General features: G+C 55.3%; 2 protein-coding genes across 9 annotated transcripts; one reads left to right on the top strand and one right to left on the bottom strand.

The window, feature by feature from the left end:
* Positions 1 to 180: 180 nt before the first annotated feature.
* On the top strand, positions 181 to 27,795 carry KLHL36 (kelch like family member 36). Of its 8 annotated transcripts, none has more exons than XM_045987894.1 (5): positions 181 to 198; positions 12,422 to 12,500; positions 17,674 to 18,747; positions 20,307 to 20,464; positions 22,386 to 23,113. In XM_045987894.1, exons 2-5 carry the CDS (start codon positions 12,438 to 12,440, stop codon positions 22,939 to 22,941), a joined length of 1,851 nt encoding a protein of 616 aa, XP_045843850.1. In that variant the 5' UTR covers positions 181 to 198; positions 12,422 to 12,437; the 3' UTR covers positions 22,942 to 23,113. The 8 variants fall into 8 exon arrangements, 7 of the variants coding, with proteins under 7 accessions (XP_045843850.1, XP_045843854.1, XP_045843851.1 ...); XM_045987898.1 differs by lacking the exon at positions 181 to 198 and adding an exon at positions 7,976 to 7,993; XM_045987895.1 differs by lacking the exon at positions 181 to 198 and adding an exon at positions 9,397 to 9,528.
* LOC123931113 (translation initiation factor IF-2-like) lies at positions 8,102 to 9,528 on the bottom strand. The gene is made up of 2 exons (XM_045987900.1): positions 9,008 to 9,528; positions 8,102 to 8,868 (listed from the first exon to the last, which is right to left on the bottom strand). The coding sequence occupies exons 1-2, from the start codon at positions 9,414 to 9,416 to the stop codon at positions 8,789 to 8,791; spliced, it is 489 nt and encodes a 162-aa protein (XP_045843856.1). The 5' UTR covers positions 9,417 to 9,528; the 3' UTR covers positions 8,102 to 8,788.
* Positions 27,796 to 27,938: the final 143 nt, after the last annotated feature.

Here is a 27,938-nt window from a genome sequence, read left to right as displayed (position 1 = left end):
CGTTTCCTTAAAGGAAGGTGCAGCCAATGCTAGTGGTGTTCCAATCGTGTTGCTCAGGCCTCAGTATCTGCAGCCCTGGGTCTGAGGGCTCTGCCTTAGATGGAGAGAGGATGTTCTGTGCTCCTGCCCAGCAGGCTGGAAGTGTGGGCTGATGAGTCCTGTGAGCAGCTGTCAGCCAATACACGCCAGGAATGTTGTGTAAGTACTGTGTCTGCCCCACCCCTTGGGCAGGAAAGCTCTCCAGGGTGTGTTCGCCACGACTTCCGAGAGTCCCGCTGTGTAAAGCTCCAGCCACCCTCGGAAGTGGCTGACTTTGTTTGTGCCGTCGGGACCCCTTCCCTCTGCTGTCTTGCTTCCTCCACCCAATCAGTATTTCTGCACTTTCCAAATTAGCTGCTTGAACTTGAATCTCAGCCTCTTGGGAAACCCAGACTAAGGGGGGAAGGGTGCATAGGGGCGGGGCTATCCATTTACAAGAGGGACAAAACAACAGTTGTCACCTACAGCCCTGCTCCCTCATTGACTTGTCCTCTGCGGCATCTTAGGTCAGGCGTCTAACAGGCAGATCTTGGGACCTGGACTCAGGTGAAGGGGAGGAGCCTCAGATATTCACAAGGGGCAGGATGGGTGGGGGCGGCGGAGGGCAGCTTCTTCTACTTGGGGATTGCAGCTTGGAGGAAAAGGGAGCCTCAAAGCTGCTAAAAGTTGACACAGACAACAAATAAATACAGAGTGCGACCCAAACAAAATTACACACACACAAACATACACACACACATATATGTATGTGTATATATGATACATGAGCTTTTCCTTCTCAACGTTTATGCTGCACTTGTAGAATTTAAAATAAAGCTACCTCAATCACCCATTGCCAGACACCCAGCTCGGTGCTGACGGGTTTCTGTGTTCGCGGACACCCCATTTCCTTGCAGGGGCCCATTGTTCCAGCCAGGTGGAGTTCTTCCTGGACTCACCCGCTGCCTCATTCCCCAGCCTTTGTACACCCGCTGTTTCCTCTGCGTGGGTTCCCCTTCCCCTTCCTTCTGCACCTGCCTACAGGTCCCCCGCTTATCCTTGCAAATAGCCCAGATGTCAGCCCCCAATCGCTGTGTGTCATGAGCAGGTAAGCTTTATGCGGTGTGCCAGGGAAGTTTAGTATTCGAAAAAAAAGAAATGAGTTCCTGAAATGTACCATGCCAACAGAGTAAAAAAGGAAATTCTGGGGACCCTGAGACGTGCATGTGACTGAATAGCAGTGAGCCCGAATTGCGTACTGACTCCGGCGCCCCAGGCACCGTGCTAAGCCCTCCGCATGCAATAACTCGTTAAATCCTCCCTGAGACCCAGACCCTCCTTGGTAGGCTCTGTTGGAAACCCCATTTTGCAGAGGAGAAAAGCAAGGCACAGAGAGTCTTGGTAATTCACGCAAGGTCACACAGCAGGTAAATTGTAGATACAAGACTTGAACTCCGAGGTTTACACCAGGTGTTATTACTACACGCTGTGCTGAATGAATGATTGAACGGATCAGCAAGACCAAACCAAAGTAAGATCCGGAGAGAGGACAGCCCTGCCATGTCACGCAGGGCCATCTGGGTCAGTCTGTGCAGTGGAGGACAGAGCGACCAGGACAGGTTGCTCAGGGGGTCGGGCTGGAGGCTGCGTCCATGATGGGCTTCCCCCCATCCCCCGCCTCCGCCCCCACCCAGTGAGGCAGACTCCCAGGGACAGAGCGTTCCTCCCTCCCCTGGGTACCCACAATACGGGGCCACATCCGCCCTCCCCTTATCTTATCCATATTGCAACTGCGTGTTCACGTGTCTGTCTCTCCCACTTGAGATCCAGGCTGGGCTTCACTCAGACCTTTTTGGCCTGGACTGCTCTGCCCCACTAGAAATAATCCACTTTTCCCGAATTAAAAAAGAGGAACAGGATTCAAGACCCCAGTAGCCCTGTGTGAACAAGGCCACACCCCACTCCAGGAGGCAGCAAGGCACGAAGCCCGTTGCTGGCAGGAGGTCAGAGCAAGGCCAGCTGCTCAGCTGACAAGGTAATGACCAGCCACTTGCTCCTTCTCCCAAGTAGGGGCAGGCCTGGGCCTGGAGTCTGAGCTTCTGCAGGACCTAAGGGGTCCCCACATCCAGGACTGTAGGAGGCCAGACAGCTCGTAGAAGAGTGCAGAGGTGATTGTGAACAGGGCGATGTGGGTTCTGAGAGAATGTGTCTGAGAGTGCTACCAGATGCTCTGTTCCAGTGGAAAGTGTGCTGTGATCGATTAGCGATGTCTGCCACCGGTATAGGATGAGACATGGAGGCCTGCATGCTCTGTGTTCATCGTCCCAGTTAGCAGGGCTGTGGGAGAAGGGAGCTGGGCAGATTACTTGCAATAATAGCAGCTACCATCTATTAAGCACTTAGAATGTGCCAGAAATGATGTAAAGTGCTTTTCACTTGATCTGCAAACCAGCTCTGGGAGATAAGTGCTGTTTTTGCCGCTCCTTTAGAAGATCAGTTCCATGGGACACCTGGGAGGCTCGGTCCGTTGTGCATCCAGCTCTGGGTTTCTGCATGATCTTGGGGTCATGAGATTGAGCCCCACTTCTGTACCAGACTCTGCTGCTGGGCATGGAGCCTGCTTGAGATTCTCTCTCCCTCTGCCCCTCCTCCACTCTCTCTTTCTCTCTCTCTCTTTCTCAAAAAAAAAGGTCAGGGGCGCCTGGGTGGCTCAGTTGGGGAAGTGTCTGCCTTAGGCTCAAGTCATGATCTCAGGGTTCTGGGACCAAGTCCTGTTTCGGGCTCCCCGCTCCGTGGGAAGCCTGCTTCTTCCTCTGCCTGCCGCTCCCCTAAAATTGCTTTCTCTTTTTCTTTCTCTCCGACAAAAAAATAAATAAAATCTTAAAAAAAAAAAGGTCAGTTCCATGAGGGCGGTGATTTTATTTATCTGTGTTGTTTAGTGCTGTATCCCCAGCCACTGGGAGAGTACCCAGCAGGCACTCAATTAAGCATTTGCTGTTGAGTGGATTAACTCATTTTACAGCTGAGGAGGCAAAGGCCCAGAGCAGCCAGTAACTCGCCCAAAGTCACACAGCTAGCAAGTGCTGGTAAGCTAGTAAGTCGGCAGGTAGGACGGCCTCTGTTGTGGAACTTTCTGAGATGATGGAAATATCCCGTAACCTCCCCCGTCCATTTCAACAGCCACTAGCGTGTGGCTATGTGGCACACTTGAAACGTGGCTCCAGCAACTAAGAAACTGAATTTTTTTTTAAAGATTTTATTTATTTGACAGACAGAGATCACAAGTAGACAGAGAAGCAGGCAGAGAGAGAGGAGGAAGCAGGCTCCCCGCGGAGCAGAGAGCCCGATGCGGGGCTCGATCCCAGGACCCTGAGATCATGACCTGAGCCGAAGGCAGTGGCCTAATCCACTGAGCCACCCAGGCGCCCAGAAACTGAATTTTTAATTTTATGTGATCTTAGCTAATTGTAACTGAAATGGCCACGTGGGGCTGTTGGTGACCGTCTGCGCATAACGCAGTTCTAGAGCCCGAGGGCTGGCTTGCCTCCCCTAGATGGATCCCCTATGCGGGACTCAGAGCGTGGTCCAGGAGCTCCGCAGATGCGCGTGAATGCACTGGGACGTTTCCAGTGATGGTTCCACCAGGGAGGGCAGGGGTGGGACCAGCGAGCAGACCTCCCAGCAGCTGCGTTCGTGCTTTTCCGGCTGCCACAATTCTGAGGAGGCTTTTGTCTGTGTTGTCTAATTTTGCACCGGGGAAGCGTGACGATTCCAAAGGAGGATGCAGTGCCGTCGGGGCTACCCGCTGGCCTTGGACCCAAACCAGGATAGCAAAATCCCGAGCATTTCATGTTAACCGATGGCAGAAGGGGAAGCACATGGAGCATCTGGCATGCCACGGAGGAGTCGGGCTGCGGGCAGTGCTGGATGAGTTAGGGACCTCTGTGGTAAGCGACAAGAGCCAAGACAGAGTCGGCTCCGGGTGAAACCGTGACTGCAGGGAGCTTCCTGGACATCTTATCTGTGGCACCTGCTTCCCCTGCCGCCTTGCCCGTACCTCTGTCCAGGGGATAATATGTTTCCTTCCCTCTAGTCACAGCAGGATCTGGAGAAAGTGCCCAAAGCTGATGAACACTACTAAGGTGTCCATGACGAATAGGATGTGTCCACTTCCCGACAATTTCTATTTTGACAGGAAGCAGGGGCTTTGGCCAAGAACAGCTCCCCAGAGGGAGGGTCAGCCTCAGCAAAAGCTCAGATTGCAGGCAGAAGTAGATGGTGGGCCCCACGGGAAGCGCTGGTCGTGCACGATGACATTTAACTCTTCTCAGAGTGTGGGGAGAAAGTGCGACCCCGTTTGGAGATGGGGAAACTGAGGCACGCTGAAGCTAAGTAGCCAGTCCTGTTCGCAGTTGGGGAGCAGGAGCCTGGCCGGGGCTCAGACCCGGGGAGAGCCGGCAGAGAAAAGCGTTGGAGATGAGAGGGAAGGAGGAAGTGCCCCTTGGAGGGAGGCATTTTTTTCTTTAATCTGAGATGAGGGTTTGAGGACCCAGAGGCTGGGGCCGGGCTCCTGCAGCGGCTCTACCATTTGCTGGCCTGATCCTCCAGAAGCATCTGTTGCTTCTTGTCCTCAGGTCTGAACAGCTACAGACTTACAAGAGCAAGCCGGCCAAGAATTCCGCTTGACTTCGGGATCCTGGTTGGCCCCCGGGCCTGCGCCTTGATGCCGGGCTGCGATTTTTCTAGATTACTCAGCCTTGGGGAGGGAAGCTGGGCCGAGGACAAACCCGTGGTGAGAAGAACAGACTGTGGAGAGAACAGGCCCACCTCCTCTGCCCTCCCTCCTCCTCCAGGAGGCTGGGGAGCCTGCAAACTCCCTGCAGGGGTGCGGGGCTGGCTGAGCTGAGCCTTCTCTCCATCCGCCCCTGCCAAGCCCAGCTGCTCTTGGGGAGCCTGGCTGGCAGCTCACTGACGCCTTTCCCTGCCTCCCCTTCTTACGGGTGGTGACCTCCTGGCAACCAGAAGGTCAGCGCCAACTCAGGAGGCCGAAAAGAAAGCAGCTGGCGCCCTTTCAACGAAACTTCTAACGCTCTGGTTAACCCTGGGCGCAGGCCCACGATGGCAGGGGGCCTTGTCCTGCTTCCTGCACTTGCCATCTGCATGGTACTAGATGTGCTACGCAGTCCTTCAGGGCCTCTGCTTCCTCGTCTGTAAAGTGGGGAGAACAGGAGCACGGACCCCGAAGGCTACCCCGAGGACGATGCAGGCCACCGAGGGCGTGGGGCACAGGGCCTGTGCGTTACCTGCCATTTACCTGGGCCTCACTTGCCTGTGCCTTTCCCCTGCCCTTTTTTTTCTACCTTCTGTGGATCCAGATGACCTGTTCTTTGCCAGGGGACCCTCTGCTGTGACGTGGTTTTGAAGTATGGAGAAGAGAAGTGACATGAGCCTCGCCTGTCCCTCTTTGGTGACCGTCTCACCTGCCCCATCTGGCCAGCCGTGTCACAGCTCCACACTCAGGCCCCGCACTTGGGGTTTAACACTCTGAGATGGTTGTCTTGAAATTCTTAATAATTCTACTTTGGGGGTTTGGGTTGTGGAAGCGAGGCCGAGTGGGACAATGGAGCGTGTGCTGGTGGGCTTGGTTCGGAGGTTCCCGTCCCTGTCACGCAGTGGGGACCTGGGCACAGGTGCGGAAAGACTTAGAGCCAAGCCTCTGGGCCCTGCCCCCCAAAATTACATGGCCGCAGGTGCTGTGGGGGTCTGTATGTCCCCCTCGAGTACACTCCCCCCACCGCAAGGCACAGGGCACAAAACAGCCAATAAAAAGCACCAGGACAGATCAAGAGAAACAGTAAAGAAAGGGAGTAGCTTTTACCTGCCTTCTGATCAACGGCCCCGCATTTTCATTTTGCCCTGGACTCTGCAAACAAGGGAGCTGGCCGCGGTTCCATCCCGTGTCCGAATCTCAGACGTGTCAGGGGGTGGCCACTAGGACAGCTTTGCTGGTTGAATTAGAGTCTTATCAGTATGTACTTCTCTGGCCCAGCAACTCCGTGTTACCATTAGAGACGTGCACATGGGCGTGTAAGAATGTTCACCCGTGTTCTAATAGTGAAAGCAGCCACGGTGAGGGAGGGTCCCGCACACGATCAAGGTGGAGGGCTCGGATGCCACTGTCGGAAGCGTATCGCAGGAGAGAACTTACTGGCATGAGAAAAACTCATGATATTTGCAAAAGAGGAAAAAAGGCAGTTAGCAAAGGGCCTGTACCATGTGACCTCATTTGCATAGCTGCGTGGGGAGTATATGCCTGGGGAACATACTGGGCTGATTTACACCTAAGTACTGACAGCTGTGCTCCTTGGGTGGGCGCTTTTCTTCCCTTTCGTGGGTGTCTGTGTTTCCAACTTCCGTGCAAGGAGTACACCTCACCTTTACCGTGGCCCAGAGGCACGATGGTGCGGAGGGCAAGGTGAGTCTCGACCTGCAGACTGTGGGGCCCGACTGCCTGGGTTCAAACCCCAGCTCAGCTCCCTACAAGCTCTGTGACCTTGGGCAAGCGATTTCACGTCTCTGGGCCACAGCTCCCCCATCCATAAACAGGGAAAGTAATCCTACCTCTTATAAGGGCAGGGAGCCTACAGCCATGCCCAGCACATAGTAAGCTGTATGTAGCGGGGTTATTTTCATAAAGAAATGACGTAAGAGAAAAATCTGAAAACGCCACAATATCAACGATGATTATTTTGGATGGTGCAGAAGTGAGTGGTTTATTTTTTCCTTTTGGACGTTTCTGTCTTTCCCAAGTTAAGCATGCACTTCTTTTATAACGGGAAGGAAAATATTAAAGAAAAAAGACGTGAAAAGGTGGTGTGCTAAGTGCTAAGGATGAAGTCAGGTTAGCCTCCTCTGCATGCTCTTCAGGCCAAGTTCAGGATGGATTCTGGAGCTCGTCTCCGGCCCTTATTCCAGACGTCCGATCGTTATTGTGTATCCTTCTCATTTATAAAGGATCCAACAGCTGGTGGACAGATGCTAATGCCAAATGATAGGGTCTCACGATGAAAGACTGCAGCTAAAGCTCTCAGACAGATATATATCCATACCCATGCGGAGAAACATACGGATATCGTAACTACGTGGAGAAACATACGGATATTGTAACTACTTGTGTTATATCTCTGCTTCTATCTACTTGGTATATAATACGTACATATAGCGAGAGGGACTCTCTAACCAAAGCTATTACAAAGCGTACTTGCCACCCACAGCCCCCGAATATAACCCCAACAAGAGACTGACCATGATATGATAGATAATTGCTCATTTACGTGTTTGCCTCCCTCCCTAAAATTCCTGAATATGTCTTCTTTCTATCCCTGGCACATACCACAGTGCCTGGCACGTAACAGAAGTTCCCTAAAAGTCTGCTGAATGAATGAATGAATGAATGAATGAATGCGTTCAAGTAAGAGCAGAGACTCATGGGTCGAGATACAGACACAAAATGAGACGTGGGATTGGCTGTTTTGCAGCGGAGATGGGTCAAGGGAGGGTCAAAGATGAGCGAGCAAGACTTTATCGTAAAGATGATGCCCGAGTAAAGTATTGGAGGGTGACCGTGTGCTTGTCCCCACAGAAAAGGGAAAAGAGGAGAAAGAAGAGTGGGACTAGCGTTCAGAGGACCCTCTGGGTGGTTCCGGGGTTCCTTTTACCCTAATTCCCTTTGAATTAAAAAGATACTTTCTATACTTTCGTTTCTCCACAAATTAAGGATATTTAATACAAATCCCAATGATCAAAAGTGAAATTTTTTAAAGTCCCATAAATGTAATGCTTTTCAGAAGGAAGCAGGGCGTGAATGGGCAGTGGGCTCGACGAAGGAGGGAAGGCCTAGCTGGCTCTGCTCTCAGCGGACGCCCTTCACAGGCAGGCGAGGAAACAGACTCGACGTGACGTCACTCTGAACAAGGTGAGAGCTTACCCAGGCGAGCTTACCCACCCCAGTGCAGGCCTTATTTTGCACCAGAGGTGACAGAGAGCCACCACCACCCCACCCCACACCCCAGGGCAGGCAGCCTTTGGGGACAGGTGCTCTGTGAGAGTCCCTGAGTCCAGGCCCAGGCCGCTCAGGGACCACATGGTTCCTTGCTGGGAATTAGGCGATGGAAGGGGCCTGAGTTGAGTGTTGTGTGTAGCACAGAAAGGACAAAGACAAGCCTTGAGTATTTGCCTGGACATGCTAAATCCCCGTCCCTGGTTTTCTTTTCTGTCTTGGCCCACCTTTGCAGCCCTGAATCCTTTCCAGGGAAGGCAGGGAGTAGAAAAACAAGGAGAGAGAGGGCATTTTGTTTGTTTTTTGTTTTTGTAACAGCTTTATTGAATAGAATTCACATACCATAAGTTTGCCCTTTTAAATTGTACGGTTCAATGGGGGTTGGTACATTCGAGTTGTGCAACCACCAATAGCATATTTCAGGACATTTGCATCACCCAAGAAGAAATCCCTTATACTTTAAGCGTCACCCCCCACCCCCCCCCCCCACCCCCCCCCCCACCTCCTCAGACCCACGCAACCACCTGCCTACTTTGTCTCCATGGACTTGCCTGTTCCGGACACTTCATATAACTCAAATCCGACAATCTGGGTCCCGTTTGTGTCTGACTTCTTTCACGGAGCCTAATGCTTTCCAGATTCATCCATGCTGTGCAGACGATGGCTGGGTGATTGATGCTTAAACTCACGGGTCCCGCAGGCATGTACTGGTTACTGAGCACCTACTGTGTGCCGGCTCTGGGGGCCCGGCCAGGAATAAGAGCGACAGTAAACTCTTTCCTGGAAGGTTTCTGGTGGGGAAGAGAGAAAATACGCCAAGTGAATCAGAAAATGGCTTGTGATAGTCCACGGTGCTGAGAGCTGCGTGAAGGGCAAAGCTGGGAGTGACCAGAGCAGGAGTTGGGGGGTGGGGAGGGAAGGTGTCCTTACCTCGAGGGGCCAGCGGGGGCCTCAGCTTGGGGTGAGCGCAGCGCACTGACGAGCTCAGCCTGGGAGCAAGTGCGGGAGCCAAGAGGCCGCCGCGATGACCCCGAGGATGACCCTCGGGGCTGCGCCGGGGACCGTGGCGGACCCCAGCGGGCGTTCCCAGGTGCGAGCGGGAGCGAGGGCGGAGACGAGGGCCTGCGGCCGACGGCGGGCGCCCCCACCACGGACCCCGCGCGCTGACCCCCTCCCGCCAGCCCCCACGCACCGCCCCCAGCCCGGGCCCCGCGCGCCGCCCCCCCTTCCTGGGCGCAGGCCCCGCCTCGCCGCCGCCTGAGCCCACCTCCTCGCGGCCGCCGCCATTGGCCGCGCGCGCCGTCTCCGCCCTCGGCCTCGCACTTCCTGGCGGAGCCATGGCTGCGCAGCCGGCCGGCCCCGGGACTCCCGCGCCCCGGCCCCGCCGCCGCGCCCGCCCGGTCCCGCCGCCGCCACGGGTCCCCGCGCCGCTGCCGTAGCGCGCCCTCCAGGTGGGCCTCCGCGCGCGTCGGGGTCCGGGGCCGGGCCGGGGGCGCCCACCCTAGCGAGCGGGGAGCCCGGGCCGCGCCGCCCCCTCTCCCTCCGGGCGACCCTGGGTGCCGGGGGGCGCGGCGGGAGGGGGAACCGCAGTGAGACAGGTGCGGCCTGCGCGGCCCGGCCCGCGCGGCCCAGGTGAGTGTCCCCGCGCCCCGCCGCGGGCGCCGGCCGGGCCGCGATCCGACTCCGCCTCCCTCCGCCGCCGGCTCGAGCCCGCCCGGCGGCCGTTGCGCGGGCAGTTCGGCCGGGGGCGCGGGCGCCGCGAGACCCGGGCTGGTGAGTTGCTGCGGCGTCCGAGTCGTTTCCCGATCGCCGCGTCGGCAGGGTCAGGCTGGAAGCCGGGGAGCCGCTCGCCGAGCAGGCTCCCCGGGGACCCTCCGTCCGGGTGTCGTCTCTGTTCCCGTGTTTACTCGGAGACCTTTCAGCGCGGAACCCGCGATCGCCCCTGCCCCTGTGGATGGCCTGGACGCCTTCGTCTGCCTCCAGGAAGCACGGGAGGCGGCGGAACCCAGCGCTCCTGCGCGCGTTGCCCCAAACCGCTTGCCCCGAGACAAAAGGGAGCCTCCACCAGGGCAAACTCTCTCAAGAAATCTTGGCCTAGACACGAAAGCTTTCATCGCAGAGAGGGAACCTGAGCCCTGGCTGGCTGCAGGGCTGGTGGGGAGAGAGGGACCTGCTGCTTTCTGGGGTGTGACCTTGGGCGGGCCTCTCTAGCTCCCGAGCGCGGGCGTCAGCGGTGATCGCGCACCTGGCTCAGAGTGAAGGTGGAACAGGCAGCAGGCACCGCGGGAATATTGGCTTCCTGCCCTTCCCTCCCGAACCCCCTGGCTGCCCCCAGGCCGTTAGGTCAGAAGGGACCGGGGTGCTACAGCTGGCCTTTGTCACAAAGTTGCAAGTTTGTCAAGAAAAATCTAGTTGCCCTTTCCTTTCCCCAGGGAGCTGGACAGGATGCACTGTGCCCCAGGTTACTCCCGTGGGAACGCTGGAGCCCCCCTCCCCACCTCGGTGTGACCCCCATTATCTTGACACAGTGCTTGCTTCTTGTGACATTGTTCTTTATTAGCCTGGGCTGTTTGTTCAGTAGGTAAAAAACGGACTCTTGGTAACTCAGAGGACAAGGGGAAAAAATTCCTCCTTAAACCCAGTCTGTAACTTGTGCCCATGTAGCTGGCATAGTCCTTCCTCTGTGCTCTTGCCCCCCCCCCCCCCCCCCCCCCCCCCCCCGCCCAGGTCCCCCAAAGCCTGGCTGTGTGCTATTAGTAGTGAATTAGTTGGCGTTTGGAAGCGGGAAGAAACTCCATGTTGCCTGATACTCCAGCCCACCCCATAGAGATGATTATGAGATCTAGAGAGGTGAATATAACCGTTCAGTTTTATACTGGACGTTCTAGGCAGGACGTACTGCCTGTAGGCATTTTTTTTTTTTTTTAAGATTTTATTTATTGGGGCTCCTGGGTGGCTCAGTGGGTTAAGCCGCTGCCTTCAGCTCAGGTCATGATCTCAGGGTCCTGGGATCGAGTCCCACATCGGGCTCTCTGCTCAGCGGAGAGCCTGCTTCCCTTCCTCTCTCTCTCTGCCTGCCTCTCTCGTGATTTCTCTCTGTCAAATAAAAAAAAAAAGAAGAAAAAAAAAAAAACACCTCTGTCTTCGGCTCGGGTCATGATCCCAGAGTCCTGGGATCGAGCCCCCGCATTGGGCTCTCTGCTCTGCAGGGGGCCTGCTTCCCTCCCCTCTCTGCCTGCCTCGCTGCTTACTTGTGTTCTCTGCCTGTGAAATAAATAAATAAAATCATTTATTTAAAAAAAGATTTTATTTATTTATGTGACAGAGAAATCACAGGAGGCAGAGAGAGAGGGGGAAGCAGGCTCCCCGCCGAGCAGAGGGCCGGATGCCAATCCCAGGACCCTGGGACCATGACCTGAGCTAAAGGCAGAGGCTTTAACCCGCTGAGCCACCCACGCACCCCACTTTTTTTTTTTTTTAATGGACAGGCAGTGTAGCTTGGGGTTGAGAACAAGGACGCTTCCCTGCATTGTAGTCCCACCCCGCTGCTCCTTCCTGACTGTGTGACGTTGGGCAAGTGACCATATCGATATCAGCTTTCTCCTCCATAAACAGGATAATAGTTCTGGCCTCCTGAGGGTTTGGGGGGCATTTAATCAGTGAAGCGCACTTGTAGGAAAACTCCTGTGTCTAGAATGTGACTGTATTTCTTTTGTTGCTGTCGTCACTGTGTCACAGCCTGGCCTTCCTTGTGATATTTTAAAAGAGACTCCCGAACCCTGGGCCACAGTGAGCAGAGCTTGTGGGTGAAGGGCGCACGTCTGCCCACTTTGAAGCTGGACGGGCTTACGTTGGATTCCCTGCTGTTGACCCGCTTTGAGACCTGGAGCCCAGTGTCCTCACCTGTGAACGGGGATGTGACCTTAGCCCGGCCGAGTAGTTGGGCTCAAATGAGATCACACGCATGCATCCCTTAGCCGTGTTCCTGGGTCGCAGTCCAGGCTTTGAAATGGTGACTGTCTTCATTATAATTTGGATAAGCCCAAGGCTTCCAAGAAGAAGGCTTCCCCAAGATCCAGCAGGTCTTCGTGGGACAAGGCCTAAAAGACGCGACGTCAGGTTTTAGTTTATAAATGAACAGGGGTAGATGTTCCACCTGATTCTCGTTCTAACCTGATTTTTTCCAACTCCGTGTCGGAGAGCTCTTGATAGTATACCGTCTCCTCTCCCTCTTTCCTCCTGTGGCCGCACCCTGGCTGTCACTGAGGTCCGCCAGCAGAGCTGTGATGAATGAATGGCTTAGGGTCCGGTCTCCGCCGCTCAGAGATCCTGTTCTCGTTCCAGGGCTGCGGTCTCTTTTATGATGGAGGGAAGCCGGCAGACGCGAGTGTCACGGCCCTACAAGATCAGCGAGTCCTCCAAGGTCTGTGAGTGCGTGCTGGCCGCGTGCGCAGGTCGCCTTAGCAGTAGGGTGTTTTTCTGATGAGTTCGTGCCTAATGTACAGACTGATTTTCTGTTCCTTCTTGGGGTGGTGGTGATCTCCTTAACGATGAATCGGGAGGTAGCGGGACACGGAATGGAAAACATACCCGAAACTCAGAGGGGTAGGGGGGACATTAGAGCAACACCTTGACCCATTAGTTCTTCGCGTCAACCTGAAGACGTGGATGGGACGGAAGAAAAGCCGCGGGATGTTTGTCCCCACGTGGGGCTCAGAAAACTCCCAAGGACACATCCATTGACAAGCCAGTCACCCACCTCATGGTGGGGGCAACACGTTGCCTACCCGGCTGTTAAGGGCCCAGAATCTTCCCCCCAGTCGTGACTTGCTGGGACCCTAGGGGCAAGTGAGGGTGGGTTCCCCAGGGCCAGGCTACCAAGCTGTGTCGCACTGGCCACATCAGGATCACCCCGGGAGACAGTGAGGGGAAAGGTATGTAATTAGAAATGCATGTGTCCCACTCCATCCCTAACTGGCTAAATTAAAATCCGAGAGTAGGACCTGGGAATCTATACCATCAGTAGACTCTTCGGACGGCTCGGAGCAGCCCCTGTCCCCCACACTACTAGACATGAGGATTGGGGGATCGGTTTGCAAGGCAGTCTCTGTTGACACCTGTCCCTCTATAAATATTAACAACACCCTGTTTTCTTTAAAAGTGGCTCTCTTGGAGATTAATAAATGCTATGGTTACCTTAGATCATGCATTTTCCTTTTTTTTTTTTTTTTAAGAGATTTTATTTATTTATTTGACAGTGAGAGAGTGTACACAAGCAGGGCAGAGGGAGAAACAGCCTCCCCCACTGAGCGGGGAGCCCCATGCGGGGCTCGATTCCAGAACCCTGGGATCATGACCTGAGCTGAAGGCAGATGCTTAACCAGCTGAGCCCCCCAGGTGTCCCCAGATCATGCATTTTCAGTGCAGCCGCTATTGCTCCCAAGGGGCCAAAATTGGTCCTTGGAGGTGCAGAAAGAACCCTACTCTTTTTTGTGTGTGTGATTAGAGCACAGCTACGCATACGGTTCATGCACAGATATGCAAAATATATGTGGTCTTTAAATTTCACAGGAACTGTTAGGAAAAATAATCTTACAAGATTGGAAAAAAGATTAAGGAACAGCCCTTTACAAAAGGCGTTGTGAGCAGCCTTTAGACTTGAAGGGGGGGAAAGGGGCAGAGTTTGTGCAGCTGTGCATGATAGGAAACCGGAGTGTAATTTTCAGGAGAAGTTGGTTCTTCAGAGAAGTGGGCTCCTGTTTCCGTGCGAGTTCCCGGGAAGGCACTTGCCAAGCCTGGCTTTATCCGCTGTGAAAACCCAGAGCGGTCTCAAGGCCGTTTCAAAGAGGCTTTGTTTTGGTCCCTGGCCACCGAGACAGGGTAGCTTTCTCAGTGTGATAGGGCTAGAAGTCTTTGTCTCTTAAAGCCACATCCTGAGTCTGTTTCTGTCTGAACCTATCCCTTGGTTAGATGGTATTTAAGCTTCTAACTTTTTGTATTAGAGAAAGAGCTCAATGGTAAGTGTATCTTCAGTTTTTCAGACGTTAAACACATCTGTGTAGCCAGCACCTGTCCCAGTCTCCAGCTTCCAGGACTGGAGTTTTGTCTGCCCTTGAACTTAATGTAAATGGGACCCAGGGGGTCAGTACGCCCGTGTACCTGGCTCCTTTCACTGGTTAGTCTGCTTCCGAGCGTTGCTGTGGTGTACTGGGAGGTGGTTCCTTCCCAGGGCGCTAACATCTTCCCTTCTGTGACAGCCACTGTTCATTTATCTGCTCTGAAATGTCTTCATCCATTTTAATGGTGATTTTTTTTTTTTTTTTTTTTAATGTGAAATACCCCTTCCTAGCATTCTGGCTGGGTTTGCTGCTGAGGGGCTGTGTTCCTTCACCCGCCTCTGATGACGGCACTAAAATAGGAAATAAACGAATGAACAGGATTAAATACCATCCACGAATGTAGGGGTCGGGCCTTCCAAATTACAGAAAACGCCGCGAGACTGTTACTAATGTCCCTTCAAAATAGGGAAGTCACGTTTGTCTGTCCCCATGTTTTCATCTCTGCAGCTGCATGAATATGACCAGAAATGGGGGTTGTAGTTGAGACCCAGGTGAAGAGCGGAGCGCGCCTACTTAGCATGGAGACCCAGTTTTAGAAAGAGGGGCTGCCCTTCTCCCTGCTCCCGGGAGCAGATGGTCCCCTCGGCAGCTGTCATCTGGGGCTGTCCCCACCCCCCGCCCCTCGGGGGGCTGTTTCTCTTTTTACACTGCAGATGGGGGTCCTGTGTACACCCATTTAAGTGTGGTGGTGCCGCATCCCCACCAGCTCAGAGCCTGGGCAGCCCGCCCACTCGATGCTCCTCACTTCTCGGGATTTGGAGCCTTTGCCGTCACGAGTTAGCCTGCGCTGCCACGGTACCTTTATCCTTCCTTCCTCGAGTGCACGCCCGAGAGGGGCCCCCAAGCCAGGATGTGGTGGAGCCCAGGCCCTTTCTGCTTCGTTAGAAGCCCAAACCAGGGGCGCCTGGATGGCTCAGTGGGTTAAAACCTCTGCCTTTGGCTCAGGTCATGATCCCAGGGTCCTGGGCTCGAGCCCCACATTGGGCTCTCTGCTTGGCAGGGAGCCTGCTTCTCCCTCTCTCTCTCTCTCTTTGCCTGCCTCTCTGCCTACTTGTGATCTCTGTCTGTCAAATAAATAAATAAATCTTTAAAAAAAAAAAAAGAAGAAGAAGCCCAAACCAGCCCAGCCTGGTGCACTCTGTCTGCCAGTGACCAGAATAGACCGAGAGACCGTGTGTGGGACCTCGGAGAAACCGTCCTGTAATGTAACAGCCGCAGAGCCTGGCTCTCGGCGCTTGGAAGGGAAAGAAGCTTTGGGCAATATGGGTCTGGTGTCCTCAGTGGAGTGTGAGAACGTGGCCCACGCCTGTGGTCTGGATGGAATGGTTGGTGTGGGAAGTGGCCGGACCAGACGGGACCGGAGGGAAGGAAAGTACTGCAGTCACAGATGCGTGGGAGGCGGGAGGCGGAAGGAGATGAGACCCATGCGATAGGGCATGGCTTGATAGGGGACCTGCAGGACCTCGGGGAGCCCTCAGCCCGTCTTCCCTTGCCCGCACCCACTTCCCCTTGCAGGCTTCGAGCCCAGCCAGCCCTTGCCTCAAGCACCCTCAAACAGGCCAGTGACCTCGCGGATGTGTTTGGACGGCCTCGGTCTCCCTGTGCAGAATTTCGTGGTCGTTCCAAGGTCTACAAAGCAAGCAGCTGGCAGATCCTGAATTCCCGGAGCCTCGCTGGTCTTCCAAGGGTGGGGGAGCTGCTGTCTCGGTCTGACGGGTCTTTGCCTCCTCCAGAGCACATGGCAGGACCATGTCTCCTAACCGGAATTGCTAGAATTAATCCATTTAATTGTTCATATTAATTATTTTGTTAATTCTGCCGCTGTGTGACGATGAAAAGGTTGAGCTTTTGAAGCAGACCTAGCTTTAAGTCCCAGCCGTCCCACTCAGTCACTCTGGGGCTTTGGGCAAGTTTCCTAGTCTCTTTGAGCCTCAGTTTTCCTCATCTGGGAAATGGGCATGATAACAGTCCTTCCCTTGAAGGGCCATCATGACCCTTGAATGAGCAAGGGCACAGCGTGGGACACATCTAAGGCCTGCCCTGGGAGAAGAACATGCTCCTGGATATTTCACGATTTCTCTCTTTTAATCTCAGTGACCACTAGTGAGGCCATGTTTCTGAAAGGAGGAGTCCCAGAGCTCCTTATTCTGGAAGCACTGCAGAGTCTCTGGGACCCGCCACATCCCTGGACCATCAGTAGAAGCGGAGGCAGGTTGGGGGGCGGGGGGGTTGTCCCTGAAGCATGGCTGGGTGCTGAGCACTTTTTAATAAAGACAGACAGAGCAGTCTTCGTCTGGGTGTGAGGCCTTGGTGGGCGCTCCAGCTGTCCTGGAAGCAGCTCTGTGCCACAGTGTGTCTCCTGAGCTCCCCATTCCTGACTGCGAAGTGCCCTCATCTCACTCGTGACACTGGGAAGCGGGAACTGAGAAGCTACTGTGGTTTCCCGAGACCACAAGCTAGTGAGTAGCAGAACTGGGATTCAAACCCAGATTCTGTCCGAGTGTAGACTTGGCTGCCCTGAGCCACTTCACCTTTCTGATAGGACAGCAGGGTTTTTTTCTTCTTTTTCTTCTTCCTTTTTTAAATTAACATGCCTCGGTTGCAGAGGCACAGGTCTGTGATTTATCAGTCTTACGTAACACCCGGTGCTGTTCCATTACATGTCCTCCTTAAAGGACAGCAGGTTTGACACCTGTTTGTTCAGGACCCACAGTAAGAAAGAAAGGGGGCAGGGAGAGAAGAAAGAAACGTTCCAGGAATTCTATTTAGAAAGAAGAGAGGAAGGATAAGAGACCAGAGAAAGTAAGTTTTTCAGAATTGTATCTATAATGAAGGAAAGTAGGAAGGAAGGGAATGCTAGTCAATTTTTAGGAACTGCACTTGATATACCACATTTAAAAAAAAAAGATTTTATTTATTTATTTGACAGATGGAGATCACAAGCAGGCAGAGAGGCAGGCAGAGAGAGAGGAGGAAGCAGGCTCCCTGCCGAGCAGAGAGCCCGATGCGGGGCTCCATCCCAGGACCCTGGGATCATGACCTGAGCCGAAGGCAGAGGCTTTAACCCACTGAGCCGCTCAGGCGCCTTGATACACCACATTTTTTTTAAAGGTTTTATTTTTAAGTTCTCTCTACACCCAACATGGGACTTGAACCCTCAACCCTGAGATCAAGAGTCTCCTGCTCCTCCAACTGAGCTAGCGAGCCGCCCCTTTAGGACTTGAGTTCTTGAGTTTGAAAAGAAAGAAGGAAAGCTGCATTTCTCACACACACACAGAAACACCCTTATTCCCTGCAGGCTCTCTGACCTGCCGTTCCCCGTTCTCTTTCACTGTGCTGTACGTAAGGGCTGGTCGTGGGGCACCATGGACCCCGGGACCCCGCGGCGGAGAGCAGGGGCGCGGCGGTGGAGGGGTTGGCGTGCTCCCCCCGCCCCTCTGCGGTGAGCCGACCCCTGAGCCGTGCCCTCCACCACAGGTGTACCGCTGGGCCGAGCACCCGAGCACGGTGCTGCAGCGGCTCAACGAGCAGCGTCTCCGCGGGCTCTTCTGCGACATTGTCCTGGTGGCGGACGAGCAGCGCGTGCCGGCCCACCGCAACCTGCTGGCCGTGTGCAGTGACTACTTCAACTCCATGTTCACCATCGGCATGCGCGAGGCCTTCCAGAAGGAGGTGGAGCTCGTCGGCGCCTCGTACATCGGGCTCAAGGCCGTGGTGGACTTCCTGTACGGCGGGGAGCTGGCGCTGGACGGCGGCAACATCGACTACATCCTGGAGACGGCGCACCTGCTGCAGATCTGGACGGCGGTGGACTTCTGCTGCGAGTACCTGGAGCAGGAGGTGAGCGAGGACAACTACCTGTACCTGCAGGAGCTGGCCTCCATCTACAGCCTCAAGCGGCTGGACGCCTTCATCGACGGCTTCATCCTGCGCCGCTTCGGCACGCTGTCCTTCACGCCCGACTTCCTGCAGAACGTGTCCATGCAGAAGCTGTGCGTCTACCTGGGCAGCAGCGAGGTGCAGCGCGAGTGCGAGCACGACCTTCTGCAGGCCGCCCTGCAGTGGCTCACGCAGCAGCCGGAGCGCGAGGCCCACGCCTTCCAGGTGCTGGAGAACATCCACTTCCCGCTCATCCCCAAGAACGACCTGCTGCACCGCGTCAAGCCGGCCGTGTGCTCGCTGCTGCCGCGGGAGGCCAACTGCGAGGGCTTCGTGGAGGAGGCGGTGCGCTACCACAACAGCCTGGCGGCCCAGCCGGTGCTGCAGACCAAGCGCACCGCGCTGCGCACCAACCAGGAGCGGCTGCTGTTCGTGGGCGGCGAGGTGTCCGAGCGCTGTCTGGAGCTCAGCGACGACACCTGCTACCTGGACGCCGCCAGCGAGCAGTGGGTCAAGGAGACGCCCCTGCCGGCCCGGCGGAGCCACCACTGCGTCGCCGTGCTGGGGGGGTTCATCTTCATCGCCGGCGGCAGCTTCTCCCGGGACAATGGAGGGGACGCGGCGTCCAATCTTCTTTATAGGTATGACCCCCGCTGTAAACAGTGGATCAAGGTGAGATTAAAGCCGGATTACTTCTTTACTCTTGACGACTTTCGGTCGCTTAACCTAGCCTTGACTGCCCGCCCCCGCCCCCTCTCCCCCCCCCCCCTCCCCCCCCCCCCCCCCCCCCGCCCTGGGCCACTGTCCTGCTTGGGAACAGGGCCTGACGATCAAGGGACAAGCACCCGTGATTCCCGTGCTCCCCCACGCCTGCACCCCGCACGGGGCACATGAGCGCCGGCTGGCCGCCGTCTGCAGGCTCGGTCGCCGTCTGGAGCGGAGCTTGCTTGGTAGAATGTTCTGGGGCTGCAGAAACGCTCCCAGCCATGCCAGCCGATAACCTAGCGCCCAGCCACACGTGGCGATCAAGCGCTCAGAATGCGGCCAGTGGGACTGAAACACCGAGTTCTCTGTTTATTTCCTTTTAACTGATTTGTGTCCGAGTGGAAACGGCCACACGAGGCTAGCGGCCGCCGTGCCAGGCAGTGCCGGTCTGAGGTTTGACCCAGAGTTCAGACCCCATTCCCCTGTCTCAGAGTCTCCCTGGAGCTCTCCTGGGAAGGGTTTGGAGTGCCCTGAGGGCGGCCACCAAGGTTCACTCCTGTCGGCAGGTGTGACACATCTGGCACGTGTGGGCGTTGGCCGCAGACCTGAGTTCACCCCCCGGCTTGCTAATTCAGAGCTATGGATTTCAGACTGGTCCTTGGCTTGTGGATTTCTGCTTCTGCCTCTGGAGACGGGGTGGGGGGGCATTGTCCTTCTCAGGTCCGAGGCTGGCTGGTGCTTAGGGCGGTTGGCAAGCGCCTGGCACAGGGGAGATGGACCCTTCTCTCCCAAACACTCTCCCAAACAGCTGGAAAGTCGGTCTGTCTTTCTACTCACACCTCAGTGTTTTTATTTAACTTGGTGGGTTGTGTTTTTTTTGTTTTTGTTTTTGTTTTTTTTTTTCTGGGCACAAAACTCAGAATGGACTCCGATGACCTTTCTGTTTTATTCTCAAAAAAAAAAAAAAAAATCTGAAATCCACCCCGTCCCAAGCTAGAAAGTGGCTCCCAGCTCTGGAGCCCTTGCTTAGAAGCTTTGTAGCGGGGACGGCCTGAAGGCATGATCTCCTCCGGGACTGTGTTCATTTCTGTGTTGTGCCTGCGTTATTTAAAAAAAAAAATCGGGTCTTCTGCTTTTTAGTTTCCCATTGATTGCTGTTAACATGCAGCACTCAGCATTAATTTGAAAAGTGTGTGATATGGGGAAGAGTAAAAGGAAAGATGAAACTGGGTGTTCTGTGGAACTCAAGTCCACGAGGTCAGCCATGTGGCCAGACGAGTTAGGGGAACTGTGTTCTCCATACCCTCCTTGAGGACTTGCGGTGCCTACGGGGTCCTGGGAGCACTGAGAAGTCCCTCTCAAGAGCCCCCCCGTTCTCCAAGTTCAACTGCTTCTCCCAAATACACTTGGCCACTACTTGATCCTCCTGGGCTGTGTGTTCCATAGAACATGTTTGGGAACTCAGTGCTCACTGTTGATGTCATCCGGGTCTGGGCAAGGGAAGGTACAGGTGTCCCCCTCCGCAGGTGGCCTCCATGAACCAGCGCCGTGTGGATTTCTACCTGGCCTCCATCGAAGACATGCTGGTGGCCGTCGGTGGCCGGAACGAGAATGGAGCTCTTTCTTCAGTGGAGACTTACAGCCCCAAGACCGACTCCTGGTCCTACGTGGCCGGCTTGCCCAGGTGATGGGGGACTCTGTGGCATTCTCCTCAAATGGGGATGACTTGGTCCACCTCGTTTTCTAGATGCTTTGATCTCTGATTCCAGAAAAAAATCTCCAGGCTTGTAAATAACTGCGAGCAGACCTTGGGGACAGAGGGCGTGTCGGCGACCGGTCAGGGCTCTGGTTTCTGACCATTCGGGTGCGGGGGTCAGCTCTGCCGATCAGACGACTCTCCCTCCGTGTCCGAGTCTGTTAGTTTCCGGAGTCTCAGGGAGAGGGTATCGAGTTCAGATAGCGAGGGCTTTCCCGAGGAACATCCCCGAGTGTGGGCTTGGGTTCCGGGAGGTGACAGATGTGTGACAGGAGTCAGTGTCCTCACCCGGGTCTCTCCTGCTTCATCTGTGCAGCGGGCGTGTTCACACCTGCCCCACAGGGCTGTCAGGGCGAGAAACCCCCCAACACATGGCACCCACCATCGGGGAGTGCCCTGGGGCTTGGGGCTCCTTCTCCATCGCCCGCGCCGAGGTCTGCACGGAGCAGCGCTAGTCCTCATCACGGATCCAGCGGAGGGTGCCTGCCGCTGACCTTAGCCGCTCCTTGTCACTGAGCCTGCAGGCTTGCTCCGTGAACAGCCTTGCCGTGGGGCTCGGGCAGCCGCCTTGCACGGGTCCCCGGGAGCTAGAAGGGCACGCGAGCGCCCGCGTAGTTCGTCATCCAAACCAAGATGGCAGTGAGCGGGGAAGGTTAAGGGTGCAAATACCGACTGTGTTGTAGGCAGACCAAGACTTCTGGCCTCCCTAGGTTAGGTACTGTTTGTTATCACCCGATTTCACAGATGGAGAAGTGAGGCTTCACAGTAGTGGTTAGGAGCATCTGCTGCCGTCCCTTTCTCCGCGCCGGCTGGCGGGACTTACGTACCTAAACGCCACAAGCACTCGATGTTTTTCTTTCTAAACGGGCCTGAGCTGTACGAGGTTGGAGGAAATGTAGCCCGCGATGCCGTGCTCGTTGGTGTGTGCGTGTAACGGGACCTCCGTGAACCCACAGCCCGTCCCGAGAGCTGCCCGGGGCTGCCCTCCCAGCCGCTCCCCTCCCGCAGCCCCTGCCTCCCCGCAGCCGCTCTCCTCAGTCTCCTCCCCTTCTCTGTCACCTGTGTTTGCACTTAGGTTTTGTTCTCTACTTTTTGGTTTTTACGTGAACTGCATTTTTTCGAGAAAATTGAAAATTGAGCAGAAGGCACAGATTGTTCCCATGGACCCTCCCCTCGGAGCGCACCCCCCGCGGGTGACGTCCTGAAGTAGCGAGCTGCGTTTGACACAGCCCCGAGGGGCCACGTTACCTGGGGGGGGCTGCCCCGAGTGAGGGCTCACGGTCCGGTCTGTGTTGTACGTTCCGTGGCTCGGGACAGAAGCGTGGGGACACGTGTCACACAGAGAATATCTTGTGCTCCGCCCGTCTGTCCCACCCTGACCGCGAGCCCCTCGGTTTTTTTCGCTGTCCCTGCAGTTGTTTCCGGAATGTCAGAGTTGAATCGTACTTTGGTTCCCGTTTGATCAGGGGCCTGCGTGTGCCTCGATCGCACAGCCTCGTGGTTTTCGGGAAGGAGCAGCCTCGTGATTCTCCCTGCTCCTGCCTGGGGGAAGCGGAGCGTGAGGCAGAACCCCAGCCACCCGGGTGCCGAGCCCCACGCCTGTTTCCCCGCCCGGCTTGGCCCCACCTTGCCCAGTGACAGTCAGCATCTGTGAGGCGGGCAGGGGCTGCCTGCTCCCCGCGTGGTCCCCTCAGGCCCCCACCGCCCCCCTCTTCCCCAGAGAGAGGGTCGTCCCACTTTTGCAGAGGAGAAGAGCGCAGGCCCGGCGCCGGGAGGCCCAGCCCGGGCCCAGCGCTGAGCCCCCTCTTGTCTCCGCCCGCCCCCCCCCCGCCCCCCCGTCCCTCTGCAGGTTCACCTACGGCCACGCGGGCACCATCTACAAGGACTTCGTGTACATCTCCGGGGGCCACGACTACCAGATCGGCCCGTACCGCAAGAACCTGCTGTGTTACGACCACCGGACGGACGTGTGGGAGGAGCGGCGGCCCATGACCACGGCGCGCGGCTGGCACAGCATGTGTAGCCTGGGCGACACCGTCTACTCCATCGGCGGCAGCGACGACAGCGTGGAGTCCATGGAGCGCTTCGACGTGCTGGGCGTCGAGGCCTACAGCCCGCAGTGCAACCAGTGGACCCGCGTGGCGCCCCTGCTGCAGGCCAACAGCGAGTCGGGCGTGGCGGTGTGGGAGGGCCGCATCTACATCCTGGGCGGCTACAGCTGGGAGAGCACCGCCTTCTCCAAGACCGTGCAGGTGTACGACCGCGAGGCGGACAAGTGGAGCAAGGGCCCCGACCTGCCCAAGGCCATCGCCGGCGTGTCGGCCTGCGTGTGCGCCCTCAAGCCGCGGCTGGAGGACAAGAAGAAGAAGGGGAAGGGCAAGAGGTACCAGGACCGGGGCCAGTGACCGGCCCCCTCACCCCGCACCAGCCCCGCCGGAGCGTCCAGACCAGCAGTGACTTCGTAGTGTCTTGGAACCATGATGTACTAGCAGCTTTTTTTTTTTTTTTTTTTACTTTTATGATTCCTGGTATTTCTATGGTATCACAGTAACCGATTAAATATTCTATATAATTTTACATATTATCTTGCTTGACTGCTTAACCCTGGGCCCAGGCATGAAACAGCCCCTCATCTCTGTGTAGGCTTCTTCCCTCACGTCCCTCACGCGCAGTCTCCCTGAGAGGCCCCTCCCCGTCCCCCCGAGGGTACCTGCGGCAGGGGTGCCGCGAAATCTTGGTCTCTGACGCTGGGGGCCGTGGTGGGGCCAGTTCGGAGCCCCCAGTGCACGCCTCCCTCAGCTTGGCTGAACTGTTAGACGGATTCCTGGGCCCTGCCTCGGGATTATCCGTCCTAAAACTACCAGCAGTAGGGGCACAAGGGGGTGCCCAGAAACTATAACCGGGTCACGGGCAACGTCAAGTGCGTTCTTGTTAATGAGTGGGGGACTCAGAAACCTCGACAGGGCAGGACCTGGGACTTCTCACGGGGGAGGTGTTCCTGCCAGGATTTCCAGAGCTGGTGACTTGTTTCTGAGTAGTCCCGTCCCCCTGATGGGTAATCTTCCTGAATTCTAAAAGGGTCTAGGTAATTAAGAAACTAAAAAAAAAAGAGCATGAAACTCTTACAAACATTTTTCTGTAATTTGTGCTTTTTTTCCCCCAGAACCCACTTCTTAAGTCACATTACTGAGCCCCCCAAATCTGTTCATTTCTCAGGAAAGAAAAAAGTGGCCATCCTAGAATTTGCTGTTGTTTTCTCTGGCTTGGCTCCAAGAAGCCCTCGACAGCCCCTCCGTGAGTGAGCCGAGCACACCTTTCACCCTGAAGGAGGACGTCAGGTACCCCCCCACCCCCAAAACTCAGCCGTCCACTGCTAGGTCGTTTTGGCTGCTGGGCAAATTCTGTAACGAGTCTTGGCTGTTCCCTCATTCATCGCGCGGTGGGTCACAATCACTGCCCCCCAGGGCTTGGCTCCTTCGGTCCATATAAGCTGTTAATGTGCGTTGAGCCCCTCCTGGGACGTGTGACCGCCCCGCGCTGACTCCTGCAGGTCTCACTACCAGGGTGTGCTCTTGGAGGAGAGCTGGGGACTCCCGCCCCAGCTTCTGTGGGCACAAGCATGGGGGAAGAGAAGTGGGCTTGCTGAAGGAGGCGTTCACGATCCATGCCTTGGCAAAGATCTCACTGCCGAGATGAGAACACCTCGAGATTTATTGCTGACCTTGGTATTAGACTCTGAATCTCCATTAACATAGTTACTTTTTTAAAAAATGATCTCTTTACTGTACTTGCTTTCCTTCCCCTTGAAGGATTACTGCGATTTTGAGGGGCTTGGGCACTGAAAGCTTCAGTACCTAAACCCGTCCCCTCTGTTGTTAGTGGGGTGAGCGGTCTGCTGACTTAGCTAGTTCTGTGCACGTGGAAGTCCCTAGAGGCTTACAAACTGTTGAGAGGTTCTGCAAGGCATGCAAACAACCAAACCAAAAACAAACTGTACACTCTTCTTGGAGCGCCACAATACTTCAGTGTATTAAAGGCTCTGAGAGGGGCGCCTGGGTGGCTCAGTGGGTTAAAGCCTCTGCCTTCGGCTCAGGTCATGATCTCAGGGTCCTGGGATCGAGCCCTGCATCGGGCTCTCTGCTCAGCGGGGAGCCTGCTTCCCCCTCTCTCTCTGCCTGCTTCTCTGCCTACTTGTGATCTCTGTCAAATAAATAAATAAAATCTTTAAAAAAAAAAAAAAAAGGCTCTGAGAAGTCCCGCGTTAGCTGTTAACCTGCCATCAATCCAGCATTGCCAAACTTCATTGAGCCGGAAAGCCTTTTTTGTTTCCTGCCTTGTCCAGCCCTCCACAAACATGTTTTGCAGAACTTCCGCCAACTTTGGATAGCTTACCCCCTTCCTATTCCAGGAAAAATGTTGCTAGTAGAGGACCCTACAGAAGGCATGGAACCCGTGGTCTGTTCTCAGTCATGAACAAAGAGGTGGTGGTTTAACCAGCGTCCAGGGTCAGGTGGGGAAGAGCATGTAGATTCTGTGTGTGCTTTGGGGGAGCAGGATGGCTTTGACCTTGGGAAGAGGAGAGCCATCCATTTTTAGCAAAGGCCAGCTCTTTTATTTCTGGCTACCATGACGTGTCCCCGGACAAGGGTGCAGTGCTGGTCACTATTCAGGTTCTCTTGTGCCTTGCGGACCCCGTACCATGTCTCGCATCTCCTCCTTCGTCTGTCACTCTTGCCACCCTGCAGGCAGTTTGTCATTTGCATGGTTTAGAACCCGGTATTGTTAAGGTTGAGAAGCTTCTTCCCGTGGACTGGCTTCTCATGATCGGTGCTGGTTTCCCTGTGCTGAGGAATGTTGTCGAGCCTGTCGGTGGCCGTGGAAAGGAGCGTCACGACCCGGAGGCAGCAGCTGCACAGACACTGACCTGCTCGGTGGTGGGAGCCGTGACAGGTCGCTGGTTGTCCTGTGTTGTTAAGGGGGCAGCCGCCCTGCGGTGCTGTCCAGCAGAGAGTGGGGGACGATGCTGCGTGGCCCAGACGGGCAGTCAGCTCGGGGCCGCAGCCCAGCAGGTGGCCGTTCGAGCAGCAGAATCAGTGACACGGTTTCCAAGCCCGGTGACAGAGGTCGGGCTCTCGCCGGCGGTCATCTTGAAACGCAGCCGCACCGTCTGCTGCCTTTGAGGACTTTGGAGAAGGCCGGAATCGTTTCTTTCAAGCTTTCAAGTTAAGCATAGTGGACTTTCCTACAGGTTTTTGGGGGGTTTTCTCACTTTTAAAGAACTGAAGTTTCCACTTCACGCCAGCTGTTTGTTTTGAGTTTGGTCTTTACCCAGGCCTGGAACCCTGTTTGCCCAAGACGAAGATGTCATATTAGAAGGGAGGGGAAAAGAGGGCAGGAGAGTTCCTGGCTCCTGCCCGTGGTCTCCCTACGGCTTCAATAGACAGAAGTTGTCTTAGTGACTTGCGTGCACTTCCGGCTCTGGATCTTCGGGATTTTTAACGTTTTAGTCGTTAAGTGGTCACATTTTGCAGGGTAGGACTTGCAGATCTTGATGTGAGCAGAACCCCTGGGTGTGCGAGTGTGTTCTGAAATACAATCACGATAAGGGGGCCTCCCGGTGACTTAGTAGAAAGCCCAGAGGCCAGCCCTAGGGGTGTTCAGTTTTGGGTGGAGACCCAAATGCCAAAGGGAGTGGGGTCCTCCCCTGAGCTCCAGGGTCCCACTCTGTGAGCTCGGGAGAGTTGAGCTGCGGTTCAGCGGAGCTGGCCCCTCAGCCAGGGGACCTTCCGGCGCTTGGCAGCAATGTGGGAAACGGAAGGCCTCCACCCCCACCCCGGTAGACTGACCAGCCGCCCTTTACCCTGCTGCCTCGCGCGTGGCTTAGCCCAGCACCCGCCGGAGGAGAAGCTCGAGGGCCTTCCGCTTCCCGGAGGCTCGGGCAGTTCCAGCCTTGGCATCTTCAGAGGGGGAGGGGAGGGGGCCGTGTGCTGGCCTCCAGAGGAAACCCCTGGAGTGTAGGCCGGCTCCACCAGCCCTTGGAGATCCTGCCCTACGCGTCTGCCAAGCCTGGCAGTTTTTAAAGTTTTTTGGAATGTTTTGATACTTTTTGATACCATTTGCTAATAACCGTTTTGTAGGTTGTTGCCGGGGTTTTCCACTTCCTGTTACCCCCGCCTCGCCCCCAGCCCCCTGAGCTTGCACTAGACAACAGGTGCCCTGGGGTCCGTGCCCGGGCCTCGCCCACCTCCAGCGGCTTTGTCTTGGATCTTCCTCTCCTCTGTGGCTGCGATCCCTACAACTCTTGAATTTTGTAAGGTCACGTGTCTCCCCTGCCAGGCCCCGCCCGGCCTATGACCGTGACCGCCTCAGGCCCCCAAGCGAGCAAGAGGGCACCAGTTTGCCAAGAGGGCACTCTCATTCCCCTAAGGTCCTCTTTGTTTCTCCCGAGCGGTGTGCACAGAGGTGAAACCATCCCTGAGGACTGACCCCCGTGTCACCTTTCTCATACGGGTCATCGCTCAACCCCGGGCTTGCCCGGGTCCCCATCGGTTCCTGTCCACCCCTATTAAAGACATTTTCAACGCCAACTCTGTAACAGCGAACCATCCTGCACTTGACGGAACGACTGCCCTCAGCTTGGAAGTGAATTCCGCTCTGTTTGAACAGGAATAGAATTTATGGCTTCTGGGGGTGTGTTGGAGTCTCAAAAAATTCCGTTGCCTTAGTTAAGAGGTAAACGAGTGTACTAATGTGGTGGAACGGGGCAGAGGGCATCAACAACCTTCATGTCCGTTCTCTTTGAGAAAAGGAGCTCCGCTTCTCATAGGGACTTGATGCCGCCTTCTTACGTTTGCTTGCGATGGAAGGAAGACTCGAATCCTTTGGGGTCAACTGAAGTCAGTCATGACCACCAGCCCCTGCCGCCCCCCCCTTTCAAAATTAGTAAGATATTTGACAATTAAGCAATTTGTTGGGTATGTTCCGGCTACTAATGTCACCAAACTCTGTACTTGTGTGTGCGTGTGTTTTAATGTTGCCTTTGTATTTATAATTTTATGACGCGCGAAGGTTTTCTGTGTCTTATCTCTTTTTAATTAATGTTCTGCACGTTGGTTTTTTTTTTCCCTTTGTTTTTAATTCCGTACAGAATATTCAGTTCTCAAAACACATTAAAATGATTTGCCTGCTAGGGTATGGTTTATTTTATAATTACATTCCTAGTCTTGTGTGGTTATTGTGATGATCTTCAGGCCTGTTTTTTCTGCCCGGACGAAAAAGAACCCTTTGCATGTTAAGCCCAAATATAATTTGGAAATTAACCAGACTGCCTTTTAGTGCTGTGGGAGGCTGGGACATTTCGAGGCTGCTTTCATTGTGCTTCTAATTACTATATTTTGCCAGG

The sequence above is a fragment of the Meles meles genome, chromosome 19, assembly GCF_922984935.1.
Source record: "Meles meles chromosome 19, mMelMel3.1 paternal haplotype, whole genome shotgun sequence".
In the NCBI taxonomy this organism is placed as follows: Eukaryota; Metazoa; Chordata; class Mammalia; order Carnivora; family Mustelidae; genus Meles; species Meles meles.
This window is presented reverse-complemented; position numbering and strand designations above follow the sequence as displayed.

Bases quoted from the DNA above. Each gene is read 5' to 3' on its own strand.
- LOC123931113 (XM_045987900.1), bottom strand. From the start codon at position 9,416: ATGGCTCCGCCAGGAAGTGCGAGGCCGAGGGCGGAGACGGCGCGCGCG. The intron at 8,869-9,007 runs GTAAGGACACCT...CTTCCCCACCAG, and splicing joins GCCCCCGCTGGCCCCTCGAG to AAACCTTCCAGGAAAGAGTT.
- KLHL36 (XM_045987893.1), top strand. From the start codon at position 15,584: ATGCGTGGGAGGCGGGAGGCGGAAGGAGATGAGACCCATGCGATAGGG. The intron at 18,748-20,306 runs GTGAGATTAAAG...CCCCCTCCGCAG, and splicing joins GCTGTAAACAGTGGATCAAG to GTGGCCTCCATGAACCAGCG. The intron at 20,465-22,385 runs GTGATGGGGGAC...GTCCCTCTGCAG, and splicing joins TACGTGGCCGGCTTGCCCAG to GTTCACCTACGGCCACGCGG.